Here is a 20,159-nt window from a genome sequence, read left to right on the forward strand (position 1 = left end):
AGCCCTGCACCAGGAGGTGGTACTCATCTATCCTCCTAGAAAGGGTAATAAGAGTAAGAGCAGGTAACCTTGATCAAGCATGAATGGGCCAGGCAGTATTCTGAGCATTAACTCGTTTAATCTTGACATACCCTGTGAGGTAGGTTCTAGTATTTTGTCCATTTTCCAAATGGGGAAACCAAGGCCCAAGGACATTCAGTCACTTGCCAAAGGTCACAAAGCTAAACAAGTGTCAGGGCTGGGATTGATTCTAAGCCATCCGTCACCTGAGACTGTGCTCTTAAGCATTACCCACAGTGCTCTCCTAGAATGTTCAACTGCCTATAAGGAATTTTAATTCAGTTTCTTCATTAGGCAGCTTTGAGGCTTGAGTTCTGCTTCTTGTCAGGTGTAACTGTGGAACCCTGATGGAGACTGTGTTCATTTTATTATGTATCTCATTTGGAAGCTTCCTATGTAACTCTCCAGGACCCTCTCGTCCTCTTGTTTCTCTGCATTCAAAGACAAAAACAAACAAACAAAACCAAGTGTGGAGTTTCCACCAAGGCTTCTCTCTTTTATGTCCTAAAACCACCTGCATCTCCAATTCCATTGAGAGTCGACTGTGATACTAATAGGGTCGATGTGACACTTCTCTGGTTTCTTCCTGAAACAACATCTATCTTAGCTGCCGCTGGCAAGACTAACCCCAATGATCCTATTTTTTAATTCAAATTTTTACTGAGATAGTTTTAGATCCACACACAGTTTGTAAGAAATAATACAGAGATCCCTTGTACCGCTTACCCAGTTTCCCCAATGACAATATCTTAATAAAACCACAGTATAATATATTGACTATCATGTTGACACTGATACAATCCACAGATCTTATTTAGATATTCCAACCTTGTTGTTTCTCAGTCACTAAGTCAGGTCTGACTCTTTGCAACCCCATGGACTGTAGCATACCAGGCTCCTCTGTCCACTATCTCCTGGAATTTACTCCAACTCATGTCCATTGATTCAGTGATGCTATCTAACCATCTCATCCTCTGTCCCCCCCCTTCTCCTTTTGCCATCATGCTTTCCTAGCCATCAGGGTATTCTCCAATAAGTCAGCTCTTTGCATCAGGTGGCCAAAGTCCTTCAGCTTCAGCTTCAGCAACAGTTCTTCCAATGAATATGCAGGGTTGATTTCCTTTAGGGCTGACTGGCACTCACTATTGTGTGTATATGTTAGTTCTATACCATTTATCACAAACATAGTTTCCTCTGTCTATCCCCAAAAGTTGTTACAGAACAGTTTCATCAAGCATCCCTCCTGTATGCCCACCTCCTTTTTCACCCCTGACAAGCAGTAATCTGTTCTCTGTTTCTAAATTTTGTCATTTCAAGGTATTATATAAACGGAATCATATAGTATGAAGTTGTTGGAAATTAGCTTTTATTCACTCAGCATAACCCCCCTTGAGATGCATCCAAGCTGTTACAAACATTGATAGTTCACTCCTTTTCATTGCTGAGTAGTATTCACTGGTATGAGTGTACCAGACTTTGTTTTTTTTTTTTTTTTTGGTGCCAATTTTAAATACAGTTTTATTTAAGACATTGCATTTTTCCACTTACAATACAGTGCTTGTAAAGTGCAATGTTTTTCCATGTGCACACAAGACTTTGTAAACTATTAATTTGTTGAAGGACAGCTGGGTCATTTCCAGTATTGGGTTATTATGAGTGATGCTGCTACGAAGAGTCATGGACAGCACTAAGTCTCTTACCATTTAGTATGATGTTAACTTTAGTTTCTTAGGTAGATGCTTTTTATCAAGATCAGGTAATTTCCCTCTTTTCAAACTTGCTAAGAAAGAACTATTTTTCTAAAACCTGTAAATTATAAATTACAGTCACCCCTGCCTAAGGGTAACAATTTCACAGAACATGTGTGTGTCTGCTTAGTCGCTCAGTCATGTCCGACTCTTTGCGACCCCATGGACTGTAGCCTACCAGGCTCCTCTGTCCATGAGGATTCTCCAGGCAAGAACACTGGAGTGGGTTGCCATGCCCTCCTCCAGGGGATCTTGCCAACCCAGGGACTGAACCCAGGTCTCCCGCATTGCAGGAGGATTCTTGACCGTCTGAGCCACCTGGGAGGCCCATGAATACTGGAGTGGGTAGCCTATCCCTTCTCCAGGGGATTTTCCTGGCCCAGGGATTGAAATGGGGTCTCCTGCATTGCAGGTGGATTCTTTACCAACTGATCTACCAGGGAAGCCCAAAAGTGCAAGTCGACAGAACATGTAGGGAGGTCTTTTTCTAATGAAGCCAGATCTACAGGTATGATCATCAAGTGGACCCTTTCATTTTCCAAAGAATGAAATCATTTTTCACAGCCAGAGACTCAGCTCATGCCCATCACTGTAGCTATTTTGACACCCTTCTTCTTTGCCTTCCAGACAAGCATGTGTGGGGCATCTTTAAAACCCCACACAGAAAAACTATATCATACTGGTTTACATACATTGTATTCTCAGTAAGTAGCAATACCAAACATTTGTATAGTGTTTCACGACTCATTTGGCCTTGACAGTGACTCTGGGAAAACAGGTCTTATGAGTCTTCCATCTAAGAGCTGAGGCTGCAAGAAGCAAGTGATTTACTAGGGCCATTTGATTTTTAGAAAAAGAGCCAGGATTGTCTAAGCCCAAGTCCACATTGGCTCTGGTGGGTAAAGAGACCTAGACCCACAGATCCCCAAAGGTCTTTTCCAAGTCTAAGGCACTGAGAACCTATGACAATGGGAAGCTGGCTGACTCAGGGGGCCAGTACCCTTCAAGTGGCCGTATCTTCATTCACACCATAATTGCCCTCCCTGGCACCTAGGTAGAGTTCCCCCACTACTGCTGATGCTGCTCTCACGACCACGAGTCATTTGGCTTTATCTCATGGGATAAATCTCCTAGGATTCCATTCATATTAATTTCTGACCTTGTATTTTTCCAGTTCTAGCACATGCTTGCCCTGGATTCAAATAAACAATGCCAAGTAAGTGTTTCTTTCATTTTGTTTTAGCAACATTATTTTTGGAGGTCTCTTCTTTTCACCATTCCCAAGTTGCCCTTTCCCCCTGCCCTTTGTATTCTTCAGATGGATACCCCCAGTGTTCAAGGGCTGCTGCACGCCTCTCATGATCACTGTACAATCCTAGGTACAGACTCTTCATAAACTTATTTGATGAGAACTCATTCACCACAGGCTGTGCCAGGGCTTCATAAAGAAATGGAGATATTCAAAAGATATTGGTATCTTCAGGAAGTTTATATTCTTATTCACCCTTGTTGACCAGTACCTGGCTTACAAAGTGGCAAGCAGAAGAGCCACTCTAAAATCTTATAAGCTAAAGGCTATGTTGACAGTCTTGTGTTGACAGTCCATTAAGGTCCCCAAACTCTTTGGCAGCAGGGACCAGATTCACGGAAGACAATTTTTCCTTGGACTTCGCTGGGTGGGGGTTGGGGGTGGGGGAGTGGTTTCGGGATGTTTCAAACGCATTACATTTATTGTGCACTTTATTTCTATTATGATTACATCAGCTTCACCTCAGGTCATCAGGCATTTAGAGGAGGTTGGGAAACCCTGTGATGGATATTGGAATCTGCTCAAGAGTTGTCATGTCAAAGTCTGAGGTCAGGTCAGCCTTCTGTTGCCTGTCACGTGCTCCTGTTCATGAAGGAAGAAGTAGACTTGGGTGCTACGGCACCTTACTTACGAGTTATCCTATTCCCAGCCCCCACCTCTTACATGACTTCATTGTGGTATATACACAGAGAGGAGTGAGCAGGAGGAAGAAGGTAGGACAGGATTGTTGTTTGTCTTCATTCACACCCTGTCTTGGGTTAGAAGTGGACTCTGAAAGAACCAGTTGGGCCATTTGGAATGTGATGATGGGTATATACCCAGATATATTCAGAAGAAACCCACTGCCTCAGGTTATCTTTATCTTGTCAGCTCTGGCCAAGTACCCATGTCATGTCCATCAGCAGGAATTCTGAATCAGGATGGGGGAAAAGAATCTCAGAAGCCAAAATGCCATCCTGTACTCGTTCTAGACTTTAAAAAACACCTCTCCTCTTCTGATCATCTCTCCCGCCATTCTTCCATGACACCAGGTATGTTTGGGGATGTTAGTTAACAGGCACACATGTAGCAGAAAGAACACTTCTGTGGCTTCGCTGTGGCAGCACTGTGCATGTTAGTGAAGTGTTGGAAATAACTTATAGATCCACCCGTAGGAGACTGGTTAAATAAATAACGGGGGCGTTGGTATAAGAACATGACATGGACATTAAAATCATGCTGTAGAAAAACAGATAATGACATTGAAAAATGTTTTTAGTGGAAAACATTGGTGGAAAAACTTGTTAACATTTGTGCAACCCAAACATTGCACAACCAAGTACAACCCAAATCTTGTGGGAAAAAATAAATAAATAAATGTGTGCGTGTGTGTATCAGGGGGAAGAATTTGTACTAACAGGCATCAGAGTTCCTCTTAGGGGAGAAATGATCTTTTTTTAGAATACCCTCATCAACTGTGATTTTATTTTTTTTAAGAAATCACTTCTGCCCATTATGTCCTCAAAGAGAGCAGGGGGAGACCCTGGGAGGAGAGGTGCAGTGAAGGCTGCTGAAGGGTTTCCTGAGCAGAAAGCACTGCCTGTTCGAGAAGTGCCCATCTGGAGAGATCCAGGATCATAAGAGGACCCAAGGCATCATGGCAGAGGAGTGCCTGTAAGCTGGGATTAAAGGGAGGCTCCAAGAAACAGGGCCTCCCAGGTGGCACTAGTGGTAAAGAACCCACCTGCAGTGCAGGAGACTTAAGAGACGTGGGTTTGAGCCCTGGGTCAGGAAGGTCCCCTGGAGGAGGGCATGGCAACCTACTTCAGTATTCTTGCCTGGAGAATCCCATGGACAGAGGAGCCTGGTGGGTACAGTCCATGGGGTTGCAAAGAGTCAGACGTGGCTGAAGTGACTTAGCACGCATGCCAAGAAACACGCCTGCAAGGGCTTTTATTCCCAGGACCCCTGATCAAGCCCAGGGGCTTTCCTCCTCTGACAGAGGAAGGCAGCTCAGTAAGCTGGCTCCAACTCAGGGCACCAGAGAACAGGCAGAGCGGGCACAGGCTGCTGGCTTAGCACCCTCTCCCTCTCCCAGGGGCCTCAACTTCCTCCACAGCCTCCTCTCCCCGGCCCATCAGTCCCGCTTTCTTGCTTGCGAAGCTCCCCAGGGAACCCAGCAGATCACAGCACGAATCTTCTCTTCTCTGAACTGGTCTGACTTGTGAGAGAGTCCGAAGTTCTTTCCCTGCTAGTTCAGTTCAAAGAACGGGTCAGGGAATCCTGGGGCGGAGGATGGACAGGGCGGAGAACAGACATCGTCTATCTGAAGCTTATTTGCCCACACAATCTCAGGCCAGAGACACGTCTGCCTAGAACCCAGCAGTCTGTAAATGTTACAAGTCAATGGCTTGACTTAAACCCTGAGAAAATGGAAGCAGGCACAAACCTTAGGGGCCCCATGGCCCTTGGGCCTGCAGGAGATCAGCTGCCTTTCAGAGGAAGCCTGGTGGATTATCGTTCACCCAGCCTCGCGGGCCCAGATAGGAAACACCCACACCAAAGCCTGCCGGTTCACATCTTACTCACCTCCTCAGCCCTGCAGACACTTAAGAGCTGAAACTTGCCCTGACCCCTCTTTTGCTCACTTGCTTCCCATATTCCCCCAGTCTCCTTTGCTGAGTCCTTTGTCCTCCCCTCTTGCACACTTTCCTGCCATAGTACTTACTGGAGTAGGAGTTAGATTTACACATGAAAGTGAAAGTGAAGTCACTCAGTCGAGTCAGACTCTTTGTGACCCTATAGACTGTAGCCTACCAGGCTCCTCCCTCCATGGGATTTTCCAGGCAAGAATACTGGAGTGAGTTGCCATTTCCTTCTTCAGGAGATCTTCCTGACCCAGGCATTGAACCCAGGTTTCCCGCATTGTTGGCGGACGCTTTACCTCCTGAGCCACCAGAGAAACTAGATTTACACATAGCCACCATCTATTAAGCATCAATTACGTGCCAGGCACTGTAGTGGACATGCATGCATGTATCCTTTAATTTCAATCATCACAGTCCGATCTGGTGCATATTATTGCTCGCATGCTATAATGGAAACAGAAGCTTGTCAAGATGGGGACTGTACCAAGGTTAATGGAGGAGTAGATGGGAAGTTAGGGGTCAAAGCCAGACCCTCTTTTGCTAAGTAAAGTTCCTCTCCATTAGGCCTCCTTGCTCTTAGGTTTTCTGGGGTCTAAGTCTGCTGCCTGCCTGTTCCTCTGTGCTCCTTTCTTCCTCTCTCCCCCCCCTCCCCCATTTTCACTGGCACACACAGGGACACAGCCTTTCTCTCCCTCGAGGTGTCAGAGACACAAGTTCCGATGACCAAGTGGCATCTGCAACCTGAGGTTCAGGTCCATTTGAGAAAGGAGCTAAGTTCTGACTCCGCACAAGCAATATGCCCAGAAGCACATCCTGGTCCAGATGTGCTCAGGACCTGGCCGAGACTCCTCAGAGCTCTCCAGTCTTAAGCCAAGGGTAGCAACTCTCTCAGAAGCTACAGCTTAGCTAGCAACTGTTCCCTGAAATGCTTGGCCCTGCCACTGCCAGCTCATTTCTTAAAAGCCTTTTACCTGCTCCATCAGAACTTCCAGGTCTAATGTAGCTAGTTTTGCCAGATTTCATAGGGTGAATGATGGCCTGCTAAGAATCAAAGTCTGAATTTTTGAATAGTCTGAGAGGATCTAGCAGCAATAGGTAATATCTGATGCCATCACTTTAGATTCCAGGGCCCAGGTAATTAATATTTTACAGAGGCTTCAAACCCCACTCTGGTTTCTCTCGGAGACCCTCTGTCTGATTCTATCACTCTGCGAGACTGTGGGTTCCTTTATTTTGGTTTACCTTCACATGTGCAAGGCTACCTTGGAAATCTTGGTTGAGATCTTTCATGCCTATTTGTCAGCACGTATCAGTAAACTAGAACAAAAGACAGCTTGTTTCCTGTTTCCTTTCTAAATCTGCTTGCTTCCAGAAGAGAGAGAGGCTAGAAGGGGGTGGGGTGGGGGGTACTAGACAGTTTTCAAAATCCTAGACGGCTCAACATTTCTGAAAGGGGACTTGGAGGGCATCTGACCCAACACCCTGCTGTTTACATATGAGGAAACTGAGGCTTGGAGTGATGTGACCTTTCCCAAGTTACAGTGCAAGTGAGCAGCAGAGTCTAAATGAGAACCCTGCTCCCACAACCCCGTGCCATGTTTTGAGGAGAACACGGTGGATTTGAGATTTGGGCTATGAACAGCCATGGCAAGCATCCAATAAGGATCTGATGAGTGAGTGAGCTTCCTTCCGGGTGCTGTGTCTGAGCTACTGACGGGGCAGGATTTCCTAGACTCAGGGGCTGAAAAGAATCTTGGTCATAGACCACCCATACGGTCCCTTCCTCCACACCAGAGGTACATCATGAATGCTCAGGACCAGTCTGTATCACAAGCTCTGACTCAACTTTCTTCCCTTTCTCACCAGCAGATTCACACCATCACTCATGCGTTACTGAGTGCAGAAGGGCATCCATCCCCCTGCTGTGAGGGTACCATGCTGCCAGGACCTAGCCCTGTGTGTGCTCTGGGGTGGTGGGCACTGCAGAAAGGATAAGTCATAAGATGGGATAATAAGAGAAAGTTTGGGGCTTGGGATAATTTTGCTTGACATCTTATGTGTCACATTCTGACATGATTAGACAAGACTGGTAATATCCAGAACAGCATTAAAAATCGTGTGTATAAGGTGGGCTTTTTTTAGGGGGAAAATAAAAGAAGCAAAACTATGCATAATCTTTCCACACAGATAATCCCGTCATCGTTTTTCGTTAAAAATAAATATAATAATGCATATACTTAGAAAAGTCATACACTATAGAAAGATTTAGAAGAAAAAGTTAAAAAAGGAACACAGAGGAACCTTAAATGCATATGACTAAGTGAAAGAAATTAGACTGAAAAGGCTACACACTGTATGATTCCAACTATAGGACATTCTGGAAAAAGCAAACGATGGAGACAGTAAAAAGGTCAGTGGATGCCAGGAGTTGGGGTGGTTAAGAGATGAAGAGGAAGCACACAGAGGATGTTAAGGGCAGGGAAGGCACTCTGTATGGTACCACAGTGACAGGGACATGTCATCATACATTTGTCTAAATCCACAGAATGTACAACAGGAGAGAGAACCTCGAAGAAAACCATGGACTTTTGGTGATCGTGCTGGGTCAACACAGATTCTGTAACAAACGTACCACTCCAGGGCAGGCTAGGCATGTATGGGAGCAGGCAGTATATGAGAAATCTCTGCTCCTTACCTTCAGTTTTGCTATAAATCTTTAGGGTTAGTCGCTCAGTCAGGTCCAACTCTTTGCGACCCCATGGGCTCCTCTGTCCATGGGATTCTCCAGGCAAAAATACTGGAGTGGGTTGCCATTCCCTTCTCCAGGTCTATAAACCTTTAATTGCTCTAAAAACAATGAAATCATAATCATCAAAAAGAAAAGTAAAAATGTCCAGTTCTGTATTCAAATGAACAGCTTCACTTGCATAATTTCAGATAATCTTCTTGAAAGCAAATACTGTACTAGCGTATATGCTGATGCTAATTTATACTTTTTAAACACTGATCTGCATTCTGCCTTTTTTAAAAAAAGATTTTTATTTATTATTTATTTTTGGCTGAGCTCAGTCTTCGTTGCTCCATGCAGGCTTTCGCTAGTTGTGGTGAGCGGGGGCTACTCTCTGATTGCACCGCGGTGGCTTCTCTGGTGACAGAGCACAGGCTCTAGGCGTGGAGGCTTCAATAGTTGCAGCAGGTGGGCTCACTAGTTCTGCGTATGGGCTCAGTAGTTGCAGCTTGTGGGCTCTAGAGCACTGGCTCCGTAGTTGTGGTCCATGGGCTTAGTTGCTCCGTGGGATGTGGAATCATCTCGGGCCATCTCGACCCGTGTCCCTTGCATTGGATATGGATTCTTAACCACTAGACCACCAGGGAAACCCCTGCCTTTTCACATAATGATAGATTTTGGAGACTGGTTCCTATCCATCCACACAGAACTCTCCCATTCTCGGTAATGGCCACCCAGTTCAGAAAGAATGGAGAATTATTCTTGTCAGAGCTGGAAAGGACCTCCAAGATTCTGGACTCCAACCCTCGGACGTCAGAAAACTTGAGGCAAGATCCTTTGATTCCAGGCAGCTGACCAGTAAGAGACAGAACTTGCTGTCCGTATCACTCCATCAAGTCACACTTCTGCTGTGTTCTCGATGGGGATGTCTGAAGACAAGGGGGGGAACTTGGCCTGCAAAGAACGGCGGTCACATTCTTCTCATCAGAAACACTTTTGTTTTATTAGCAAGTGCTTTTCTTTTTGTGGTTGACCTGCATTCGGGGAATCGTTTGAGTGTGTGTGTGTTTGAAACAAAATGGGATAGATACTGAATGTAGAAACCATGCATCAAGAGAGTTTTCCTATTATCTACTAGGGATACTATTCAAGGATCCCTTTTAAAATTGTAAGAATTAGTGGGAATTTCCTTCACTGGGCAGTTCCCACTTCTTATTTCTTTCTATTTTATTTCTATATATTATTTACTTGGCTGCACCAGGTCTTCACTGTGGCCTGTGGGATCCGGTTCCCTGACCAGGGATCAAACCTGGGTCCCCTGGCATTGGGAACATAGAGTCTTAGACACTGGGCCACCATGGTATTGCCCTCACTTCTTTTTTTAAAAAATAATTTTATTTATTTTTGACTGTATGGGGTCTTCATTCCTGCATGGCTTTTCTCTAGTTGCAGAGAGCAGGGGATACTCTCCATTTGTGGTGCACAGGTTTCTCACTGTGGTGGAGGCCTCTCTTGGTGCAGAGCATGGGTTCTAGGGCACTTGAGCTTCAGTAGTTGTGGCACATGGGCTCATTAATTGCAGCTCCCAGGCTCTCGAACACAGGCTCAAGAGTTGTGGTGCATGGGCCCAGTTACTCCGTGGTGCGTGGGATCATCCCAGACCAGGGATCGAACCCGTGTCTCCCGTATTAGCAGGCGGACTCTCCACCACTGAGCCACCAGGGAAGCCCCCCAGTTCTTTTTCCTATTCTTTTGTCTTTCTTCTAAACACCCCCATTCACTTCAAAGGATAACTTATACTTCAATACTTTATAGTTTATAAAGTACATTCATACATTATCTTCTTGCTTCTCACCCTTACCCTGTGAGTTAAGCTGGCATGATTATACCCATTTAGCAAGTGAGGAAACTCAAGACTAGAGGTCTTGTGACCAGATTAAGTTCACGTACGTAGTGAATGTGCCACCAGCTGTCACATGAGTCTCCTTCAGTTCCCGCCCCACTAGACACAGGGCCAACTGGATTGCTTACTGCTGGGTTTGGGGGAGGGGTTGTTTTTGTTTCCTGGGACAGGAGGTTTTGGTTCCCAAAGTTAGAACTTATCAGTCAGTCACAAAAACACAAACTTAAAAATAAATACTACTTTAGAGGATGTTAGGAGAGCAAATGTTGCATGCCACACAGAATAATATTGTGTCCAATCTCATTTAGCACTTAAACCAGAACATATTTTTAAATGATGCGATCATTACTCTCATGACATTAAAACTAACCAGGTCTGCAGTAATGCATTTGGACAAGTCCAGATGTTCCTCTTCTAGTGGGTCACAAAACTGATCACTGAAGAAGTAATGGCTGAAATTAATTCCTACTCTTAACAGATCCACTTGAATTTCTCAAGACCTCTTAACTAGAATTTACACACTCTGGAGAGAGGGGCATAACAGGGTTCATTAGAAATTGTGACTCATCAAATTCTCATTCCTCTCTGTCCACATAAATTCAAGTCTCCTTCCTAGTGACACAAAACCTGGTACAGAGTATATATAGGACACTTTCCCCTTAACCACCCAGGATGGTCATGAAATGGGAATCTTAAACATACAAGGCACATCACGGTAATAAAAAAAAAAAGTAGTGACTTTTTTTCCATTAAAATAAAAAAAGGAATAGCTTAACAGAAGACAAGACTGGAGGATGGGCAAGCGAGTTGCCCTAAAAATGTCAAGGCTTTTCCTTGGTACACTGATGAGATGTATTCTGTGTTGCTTCAAAAGGTATATAGAATACGAATGGATTGATAGAAATTTCAAGGAGGCAAATTTTTGTACCTAAGAAAGAAACTTCTAAAGATGGAGGCTGTGGGGTGAGTGTTTAGAATTATAGGCTTTCAAATTAGAGACCTGGCAGATGAGAAATTCCAGTTTGCCATATACTACTATGTGACCATGGGCAAGGGACTTAACTGTTCTAAGCTTGGATTTTCTGTCTCAGAGTTAGATAGGCATATACGTAAGTTCATGAAAGGCAGTGACCTTGTCTGTGTACCCAGCTCTCAACCCCAGTGTCTAGCGCCTATTAGTTGCTCAATTAATATTAATGAAATGTTTGAATTTCTTGGATCCTTAATATGAGACAAATGCTAGGATAAGCATTTTCATTCCTTTCAAATACATTCATGGAAAATCTACTGGATGCCAGAAACTGGGCCCATCACGGTAGTCTTTACTGCCGTTGTTGTGACCGTTATCATCATTGTAGCTGTTGTTTTGTGGTGGTGGTTGCTAAATAAGTCACTTTAGGTAGTGGTAAGTATCCCTATTTTTGGAAGTGTCTAAGCTCATGTTGATGACAAGGTGGTGATGTTGACAAGGAAATTCACACACCACTGTAAGGGTCATATCCAAATCCAAAATCATAATTCTGATTTTACATAACTCTCAAGCTAGCTAGTTAGCACTTCCTTAGCACTTTCATTTTTTACACACAGACACACGGTGAAAGGGAAACCTTTGCTCCACAGTCTTCCTCTGTGTAATGTTGTCTGTAATTTGAGTGCTGTTTTAAACTCCTTTTGGCTGAACAAGAATAGAAGGTCCACTTGGATACATTTCAACCCAGGACTCTTCAGGTTCAAGTCAACTCTCCTTGGCACCACACATCACATTCTGCTTCCTTTTTTTTCTTTAATTGAAGTATAGTTGATTTACAAATGTGTTAGTTTCAGGTGTATGACAAAGTGATTCAGATATATATATATTATAATTTTTCAGTATAGTTTATTATAAAATTTGGGAACTGTTGGTTTTGAGTCCTATCAGACATGGTATCATTTCATTGCTGATATGAAAATGTGTATGTATGCATAAAAGGAAGGTAATGAGTTTTACCCTGCTAATAATAATTTCAAGGCCATATGAAATCCATGAGGAAGACCATATGTGCCTGCTAAGTGGCATCAGTCATGTCCTACTCTTTGCGACCGTATGGACTGTAGTCTGCCAGAGCTCCTCTGTCCATGGGATTCTCCAGGCAAGAAAACTGGAGTGAGTTGCCATGCCCTCCTCCAGGGGATCCTCCTGACACAGGGGTCAAACCAGGTCTCTTTCGTCTCCTGCACTGGCAGGCATATTTTTTGCCACTAGCACCACATGGGAAGCCCATAAACTCTTTTAATCTTATGTAGTATTATCTTTGGCCTTTTTTTTTTTTTAAGTACCTTCCCCGCTAACACACACATCTCATACAGCATGGCTCGCAGAATCTCTTTCCCAGCCCGGGATGGAACGTTGGTCCCTGGCAGTGAAAGCACCACATACTAACCACTGGACAACCAGCAAATTCCCTTATCTTTGGCTTTTTTAATGTCTGGTACATTGTCCATGCTAGAGCTGTGGCTGCTGCTATGTGATTGGGAATGGACCACAGTATTGTCTTAGTGACAATCTGGTCCCAGCAGGGACATCTGATTTTCCAAAGCCAAATATCTGGAAATTAGGAAATTGCTGGTTGGTTGGTTGAAACACTGGGTTTTCATCCTAGTTGTATGAAGGAGGCACAACCTGGTGATGAAAGAAAACAGCTGGCAGGAGAGAATGTTCCATCTCACAGGTCACTCCCAACCTGTGAAGCTCTGGGGACAGTTTCTGGTTGCTCCACATCTTGGCCTTCCTGTCCACCCTGCAGTGAGTCCCCATGCCTTGGATGGGGCACTCCCTTGCATTTTGGCTGTACGGACTCTTATTTCAAGATGTCCTAGACAGTTGCTGGCTACGAGCCATCCAACTCATTACTTTTGTAGGTAAACTAAGGAACTTCAGAATCCACTTTAGAAATCAGCCTGAAGTCTACATTTGGCATATTCTTTTCTTGAAAGCATTCTACAAGTTTAAATTCTCATATTCTTTCTTGGAAGATGAACTTTGAAGCCATGTTTACAGGCTTAAGATTTATTGGTCAAGGGGCTGCCTGAGGACCAGCCTTGGGTCAACAATGGCTTGGTGGGTCAAGCTCTCCCATCCATATGGCAAGATCTTGGTTGAGCATCTTACCATGAAACCCCTCTCCTTCTTTCCCCTTCCTTTGCCAGTTCTTATCCCAACAACTCATCTTCTGGTTACCAGGTTAACTGCTTGTCTCTAGCTCTTGACCTCTTCTTTTAACAACTGAGTTCTTGCATTCGTAATTTATCCATCTTCATGCTCAGTCCTTTGGTTCCCACACCGATTTCTGTCAGGTACCTTTTGTCTTAGAATCTGCCTCAGAGTCTGTATCTAATTTTGTCCACCTTAGATGCATGCACTCAATCATCTACTGGTGTCCCATTGTGGGGTGGCTTCAAGGGTACAGTCACATAGGACCCATGTTCAGAAGGTCCTTGTATTTGATTTAATGCTCTGCTGTTGACTTCTTGAAATTCTTATTTTATCTTTGAAACTATGTCTTGGAAGCCTTCCCTGGTGGCTCAGAGAGTAAAGTGTCTGCCTGCAATGCCAGAGACCTGGGTTCGATCCCTGGGGGTCGGGAAGATCCCCGGAGAAGGAAATAGCAATCCACTCCGGTACTCTTGCCTGGAAAATCCCAGGGACGGAGAAGCCTGGTGGGCTACAGTCCATGGGGTCACAAAGAGTCGGACACAACTGAGCAACTTCACTTTCTTTCTTTTGTAAGTGAAGCCCCATGGGATAACGGAGCATGAACGTGATCAGAAGAGAGGCACACACACTCTTTGAAGCCCCACGTAGTACCCAGCATTCACAATGCCCCATAAGCATACAGCGGTTCCACAATGAAGGGGAGTTCAACAAGCATAAGGTAAGGGTGCTTGGTCTATAACTAAGTAAGCATATACACTGACAGCCCAAAGAGGCCAGGCTTTCCATTCAACCCAGAAATTGCTTCAAATGCAGAAAGGAAGCAACAGTGCTCTAAGAAACACAAATAACCTAAAACCCCAGCTTATCCTTTCTTGCTTAAGTTACTTCCCTGTGCTAGCCAACCACTTAGGCTGAAAATGATGACAGAGAAGGAAAGATTTGGGTGGGAGTAAGGAATAGCTCCCTTTCCTTTCCTTACTCATCAGAAAGGCAAGATTGGTAAAGAGTGCACACAAAAAAGTATGCATATAAAAAGTGAAATAAAAGCAGTTGAGTTCATTTTGTCAGCATTTCCACAGTTCCAGTAGGAATAAACTACATATGCATGTACAAACTGCAAAACGTGAATTGTGGAACTTACGTGATTTCACATACCAGTTAAGTGCTCTTGTATTTCCACTTAAAACTGGCACTGCACACTATAAAGATGAATGGTAAATTCATGCCAATCCTTTAAATCTATAACTTTCTCATAATGACATTAAATAGCAGATAAAAACACCATGTTGAGAGAGACCATGAAAGAAAGGGGAAAAGCTTTATCTTTTAAGACCTTTAAGGACAATTTTCTCCTGCTTTTTTGAAGAAGGAGCCCCACATTTTCATTTTCCATTGGGCCCCACAAATTATGTAGCTGGCTCCAGTTCTATGGCTTGAAGATGAAAAAGTACTGATAAAACTGACTGACTCTCATCCAGGCCTTTTTCAGGTGTGACTTATTTAGGCCGTGTCATTCCCCTGTCCTGGGACTTTTAATTCAATAGAAATTACCTGCCCCTTCGGTAAAACAAATACTTGCCCCCCAAAACATAGCTCTAAATAGATAGGAAGATGGACATAAAATGATGTGGAAGGAACTTATACAAAGTCACAGGGTGTGCCAGGAATAGGGGCCTAAGCTGACTCTCATCTAGCCTTCAGATTCAATGCCATGGCCTGTCAGCACTCATCTCCACTGTGGGCATCTGAGTCTTGAACATCATTTGAAAATACCCACAAAGTCATGCATTACAACCTTTTGATCACATCCCAGCTGGGGCCCTCACAATCCCACAGGAACAGATGTAAAGCAAAAGGCTCTGTCTTTCAAGAGGTTTTGCACAGAACATTCCAAGGCCTCAGGGGAGTCCTGTGTCTTGTTCGAGGTCAATGGGAGTCCATCAGTTGGCCAGTATATGCCTCTTTTGTAGCCTTGGTAAGAATTACATGTCTACACCTCCCCTGGCAGGTCAGAATATCTTTTCTAATCATTGTATCAAAATCATTAGAAATTCTGAAGTAAGAAGATGCTGCCCATCATTTCCCTTGAATTTCTTAGAGAATAAGACACGCACAATCAAATCGAGAAGCCTTCCACCATTGGCCAGTTCCCTACTAATCAGAAGGAAACTCTAAGCCAAAACAGACCACAACCACAAGCACCTTGAAAATTGCCTGCATACCCTTCAAATGGTCACCTCAAGTCATCCAAATGGATTTTTAGGCAAATATCTCCTAGCAGATTCTAACTGCCCACTTGCTGTTCTCTTGGGGCCTTCAATGCAGAGTGCAAGGACCCCCTGAACCTAGATTTCCTCCAGAAGCCTCACAACAGTTTTTGTTTGGTGCTGAAATGCCCTTAGCAACATGGCCTAATCCTCCAGGTATTTCTGAGCTAGTCCATGTTGCTTCTAAACCCCAAAGCTCTTCCTCTATGCACAGCTGTGTAGAAGGACAGATCCTTGAGAGGACCAACATCTTCAGACTGTTCCTACCTGGAGCCCACTGGGTTGCTCAGCCAGCACTGCAGCCCGGATGGAAGGGCCAGTTGCCTTTTTGCCAGAACAAACTTGCAGTTGCTATCTCTTCCCTTCAATCAGGCACAGGGGGAAAGATTATCTTACAGGCCACACTGCATTGCTCTGGTCCTAACAACAATAATAGGGACCATACTTCTTCCTCTTTCCATCCAATGATCATTGTAAACACGTATTTAAAAATTTTAGGTTGCCCTTGAAAATAATCTTCACAAAGAGATTTTAGTGAAATGTAAAAAATGCTCTGATACAATGGCGACTGGGCATAAAAACAGGATGCAGGAGGTCCTTCACTTTGTAAACAGTTTACATTTAAGTAAAGAAAAAGATACAGGAAGGAAATATATCACAATGGATTTCTTTAGGTTGCTGTGACCATAGGTAATTTTGCATTTTCTAAAAGAAAATACAGTTGATAGGCATGCATTACTTTTGCAATCCATAAATTATGAATATTAATAAGTGGCGAGCACTGGAACAAGCAGCAGAGGGGGAAATCTGCCCTTGCTACTTTCCATTCTCTCACCACTAAAGTTTTCCAGAGTGTGTGTGGGGGGGTGGGCGTGGAGGTGGAGGAACTGTTCAGATCTTAGCCCCGCCCACTGGGCCGGCCTGACCAAAGGAAGACACAGCTTTAGTTTCACCATGGAAATATAACCCCTTCTGGGGAGACGGTAGGCTGTGCTAGCCATAGGCTGGCAGCCAAAAGCATGGGGTGAGGGGCAACCCTAGAATGCCCATGGAAAATACTAAATAGAAGACTCTACTGCCACTCTGAAATCACTGCATTAGTGATTTCTCCACCCATGGCCACTCTGCCCTTTACATTCATCAGGCAGTAGTGAATATGCCAGAGACTTGCGGGAAAGGAAGGGAATCACTACGTGCCTTGTGATTGACTGAAATACATCTATGCCATATTACTACTACTTTACCTGCTGCACTTACCAGTAGGACTGCTATCACAGCACCATCCCCACCGTTGCTACTACAACTATTATTATTAATCCTTCATGTTTGTAAACTACTTAACAAATTTCAAAGTGCCTGGCTCTGCCTGATTAAAGATGACACTGGATATGGCCTTATGGAAGCAGAGGTAGGCTGGCACTAGAGGCATTCAAGGGAACAGAGCTGACTGGCACTCCGAAATAGAGCACAATTATCCACATATATTTTTCATCCCTCAACTGTCTGGGCTCCAGACAAATCCACCATCCCCAGCCACACCCATTCTCCTCACCTAACTCTGCTCCAACTGTCCAGAGCTAAAGAGTTTGGGCAACTTCAAGGGTTAGGGACCAGGAGTGATGGCCTTTAATTTGATCAGAGGAGGTGGATCATTCCCAAATCCCACCAGATGGGGTGGGAGAAGACCAAAGAGTGCTTTTCGAATATAAGGCCTCTGGCAACCTCTTCCACCTTCTCTTAGGAAGGCCCTGGAATGACCCAGACTCCTCCGTTTTTAGAGACTTTAAAATTTCCGGTGCCGAAGTTAATTTTTAAAAATGCCGGACTTTGACCTTAATCTCCAAAGTGTACTCGGGAATTTCTTTTCCCAATAAAAGGACTCCCTTTTCCTCAAAGCCTAGCAGTCAGCTGGTGTGAGAATCAGTGCTACACGGAGTGGGAGGCGGGGGGCGAGAATGTAGCACAGCTCAAGCCCAACCTTGAACTAGTTTCCCTTTGAGATTGCTCTCTTCACCTGGCAACCAAGGCCCCAGCAGAGCTCGGAGAGAAGAAAGTGCATTTTGGAATCCATTTTGCTTGAGATGCTGAAAGCATCGTAGCAAACTGCCCTTTGCCACTGGGGCCAAAGGGACTCGGGCAAGGACTTGACTCAGAGATGCGGTCAGCTGGGGGGAAGCTGAGGGCCAGCTCTGGTGCCAACGATCCCCGGGGCCAGCAGCCACTGGGCATGCGGTGGGTGCGGGTGGCCCACCCCGGGTGCTGCTTCCCGCATTTGGACCCGGGTCCACTGGTGAGCAGTGGCAGCAGCACTCGCCGCCAGGCCGGCTGGGTCCCCCATCTGTCTGTCCAGCTATTTATAGGCGAGATTTACGAGGATGCGGGGGAGGAATGCGGGATGACCACGAGTTTCAGAAGGTTTAATCCTAAAAGTCACACTTTTCCCAAAGCGCCCCCCCTCCCGGGTTCTCCTTCCCGGAGCGGCACGGTCCCCGCGAGGGAGTGCGGGGCGCGGCGCGGTGACCGGAGGACCGGGGCCGGAGCATAGGAACCAGCTCCGGGCTGGAGACGGGGAGGGCAGAGGAAGGAGGGGCCGGGAGCGCGGCGCGGCGCGGTGCAGCTCACCTGCCAGGCTGTTGTAGCAGTCGATCTCGATGGCTTCCACCGTCTTGCTCTGCTCCTCCGAGAGGCGGCAGGGGTTGGGGGCCCCGGCCGGGGAGGCCCCGCGCGAGTCCCGTTCCCGTTCCCCGGCGGCCGGCAGCAGCCCCTTCAGCTCCAGCAACGCCCGGTGGTATTTGCCGATGGCTTCGCGGAATTTCTTATCCTTGTAGCACTGCGCCCCTTGGCTCTTGAACTCGTGCGCGCGCCGGATGAACTCGGCGGGCTCGGCCGCCGCCCCAGCCTGGCCCCGCGCCGGGGTCCCTCCGCCGCCGCCGCCGCCGCCCGGGACGCACAGCGGCGGCTGGGGCCGCTGCGCCTCGCCGGCCGCGGGCGGACTCGGGTTCCCCTTGGCTCCGGCCGCCGAGCCCTTCCTCTCCATTCGGCCGCCGCCCGGCGCCGCCGCGCCCTCCCGGGTTTAAACGCGGCGGGCGCCGGCCCCGCGCCTGGAGAGCTCGGCCGCGGCCGTGACACCCCGCGGCGGTCTGTCGTCCCGCACTCCCATTCTTCTCGCCAGCTGCGGGAGGCTGCGCTCTCCTCCTCCTCCTCCTCGGATTGCCTTCCCCTCCTTCCCTCCGCCCTCCCTCCCCCACTCCCGCGCCGCCCGCCCTCCGCCTCGCCCTCCTCCCCTCCCGCAACCTGCGGGCGGCGGCGACCTGGCCCCGGCGCGCTCCGGGGCTAGCGGGGCCGGGGGCCGGGGGCCCGAGGGGCTTGGCGGGGATTGTCGCTGACCCGGAAGAAGCTTGGCTCGCCTGAAGGAGGGGAGGATTAGTGACAAAGACGAGCCCTTTTTTTCCCATTCAATCCAGCCCTCGGAGGCGCGCCTAGTCTGAAAGAGACGCATGGGGGAGGGGGTGTGTGTGTGTCTGTGTGTGTGTGTGTAGGGATGTATTGTGAGTGTATGTGTGTGTGTAGGGATGTATTTGTGAGTGAATGTGTGTGTGTGTGTAGGGATGTATTGTGAGTGAGTGAGTGTGTGTAGGGATGTATTGTGAGTGAATGTGAGTGTGTGTGTAGGGATGTATTGTGAGTGAATATGTGTGTGTGTGTAGGGATGTATTGTGAGTGAATGTGAGTGTGTGTGTAGGGATGTATTGTGAGTGAATGTGAGTGTGTGTGTAGGGATGTATTGTGAGTGATATGTGTGTGTGTAGGGATGTATTGTGAGTGAATGTGAGTGTGTGTGTAGGGATGTATTGTGAGTGAATATGTGTGTGTGTGTAGGGATGTATTGTGAGTGAATGTGAGTGTGTGTGTAGGGATGTATTGTGAGTGATATGTGTGTGTGTAGGGATGTATTGTGAGTGAATGTGAGTGTGTGTGTAGGGATGTATTGTGAGTGAATATGTGTGTGTGTGTAGGGATGTGTTGTGAGTGAATGTGAGTGTGTGTGTAGGGATGTATTGTGAGTGATATGTGTGTGTGTAGGGATGTATTGTGAGTGAATGTGAGTGTGTGTGTAGGGATGTATTGTGAGTGAATGTGAGTGTGTGTGTAGGGATGTATTGTGAGTGAATATGTGTGTGTGTGTAGGGATGTATTGTGAGTGAATGTGAGTGTGTGTGTAGGGATGTATTGTGAGTGAATATGTGTGTGTGTGTAGGGATGTATTGTGAGTGAATGTGAGTGTGTGTGTAGGGATGTATTGTGAGTGAATGTGAGTGTGTGT

At 46.1% G+C, this 20,159-nt stretch overlaps 1 protein-coding gene across 1 annotated transcript in view; it reads right to left on the bottom strand.

Annotated features, from left to right (window-relative positions):
• Positions 1-19,046, bottom strand: part of TTC9 (tetratricopeptide repeat domain 9) — a 32,154-nt gene extending 13,108 nt beyond the window's left edge. The window contains exon 1 of the mRNA XM_043920411.1: positions 18,458-19,046. Within this exon, the coding sequence (XP_043776346.1) occupies positions 18,458-18,872 (415 nt within the window). The 5' untranslated portion in view covers positions 18,873-19,046. The remainder of the gene's footprint in view (positions 1-18,457) is intronic.
• Between the last annotated feature and the right edge of the window lie 1,113 nt (positions 19,047-20,159).

The sequence above is a fragment of the Cervus elaphus genome, chromosome 12 (assembly GCF_910594005.1).
Source record: "Cervus elaphus chromosome 12, mCerEla1.1, whole genome shotgun sequence".
Taxonomy (NCBI): Eukaryota; Metazoa; Chordata; class Mammalia; order Artiodactyla; family Cervidae; genus Cervus; species Cervus elaphus.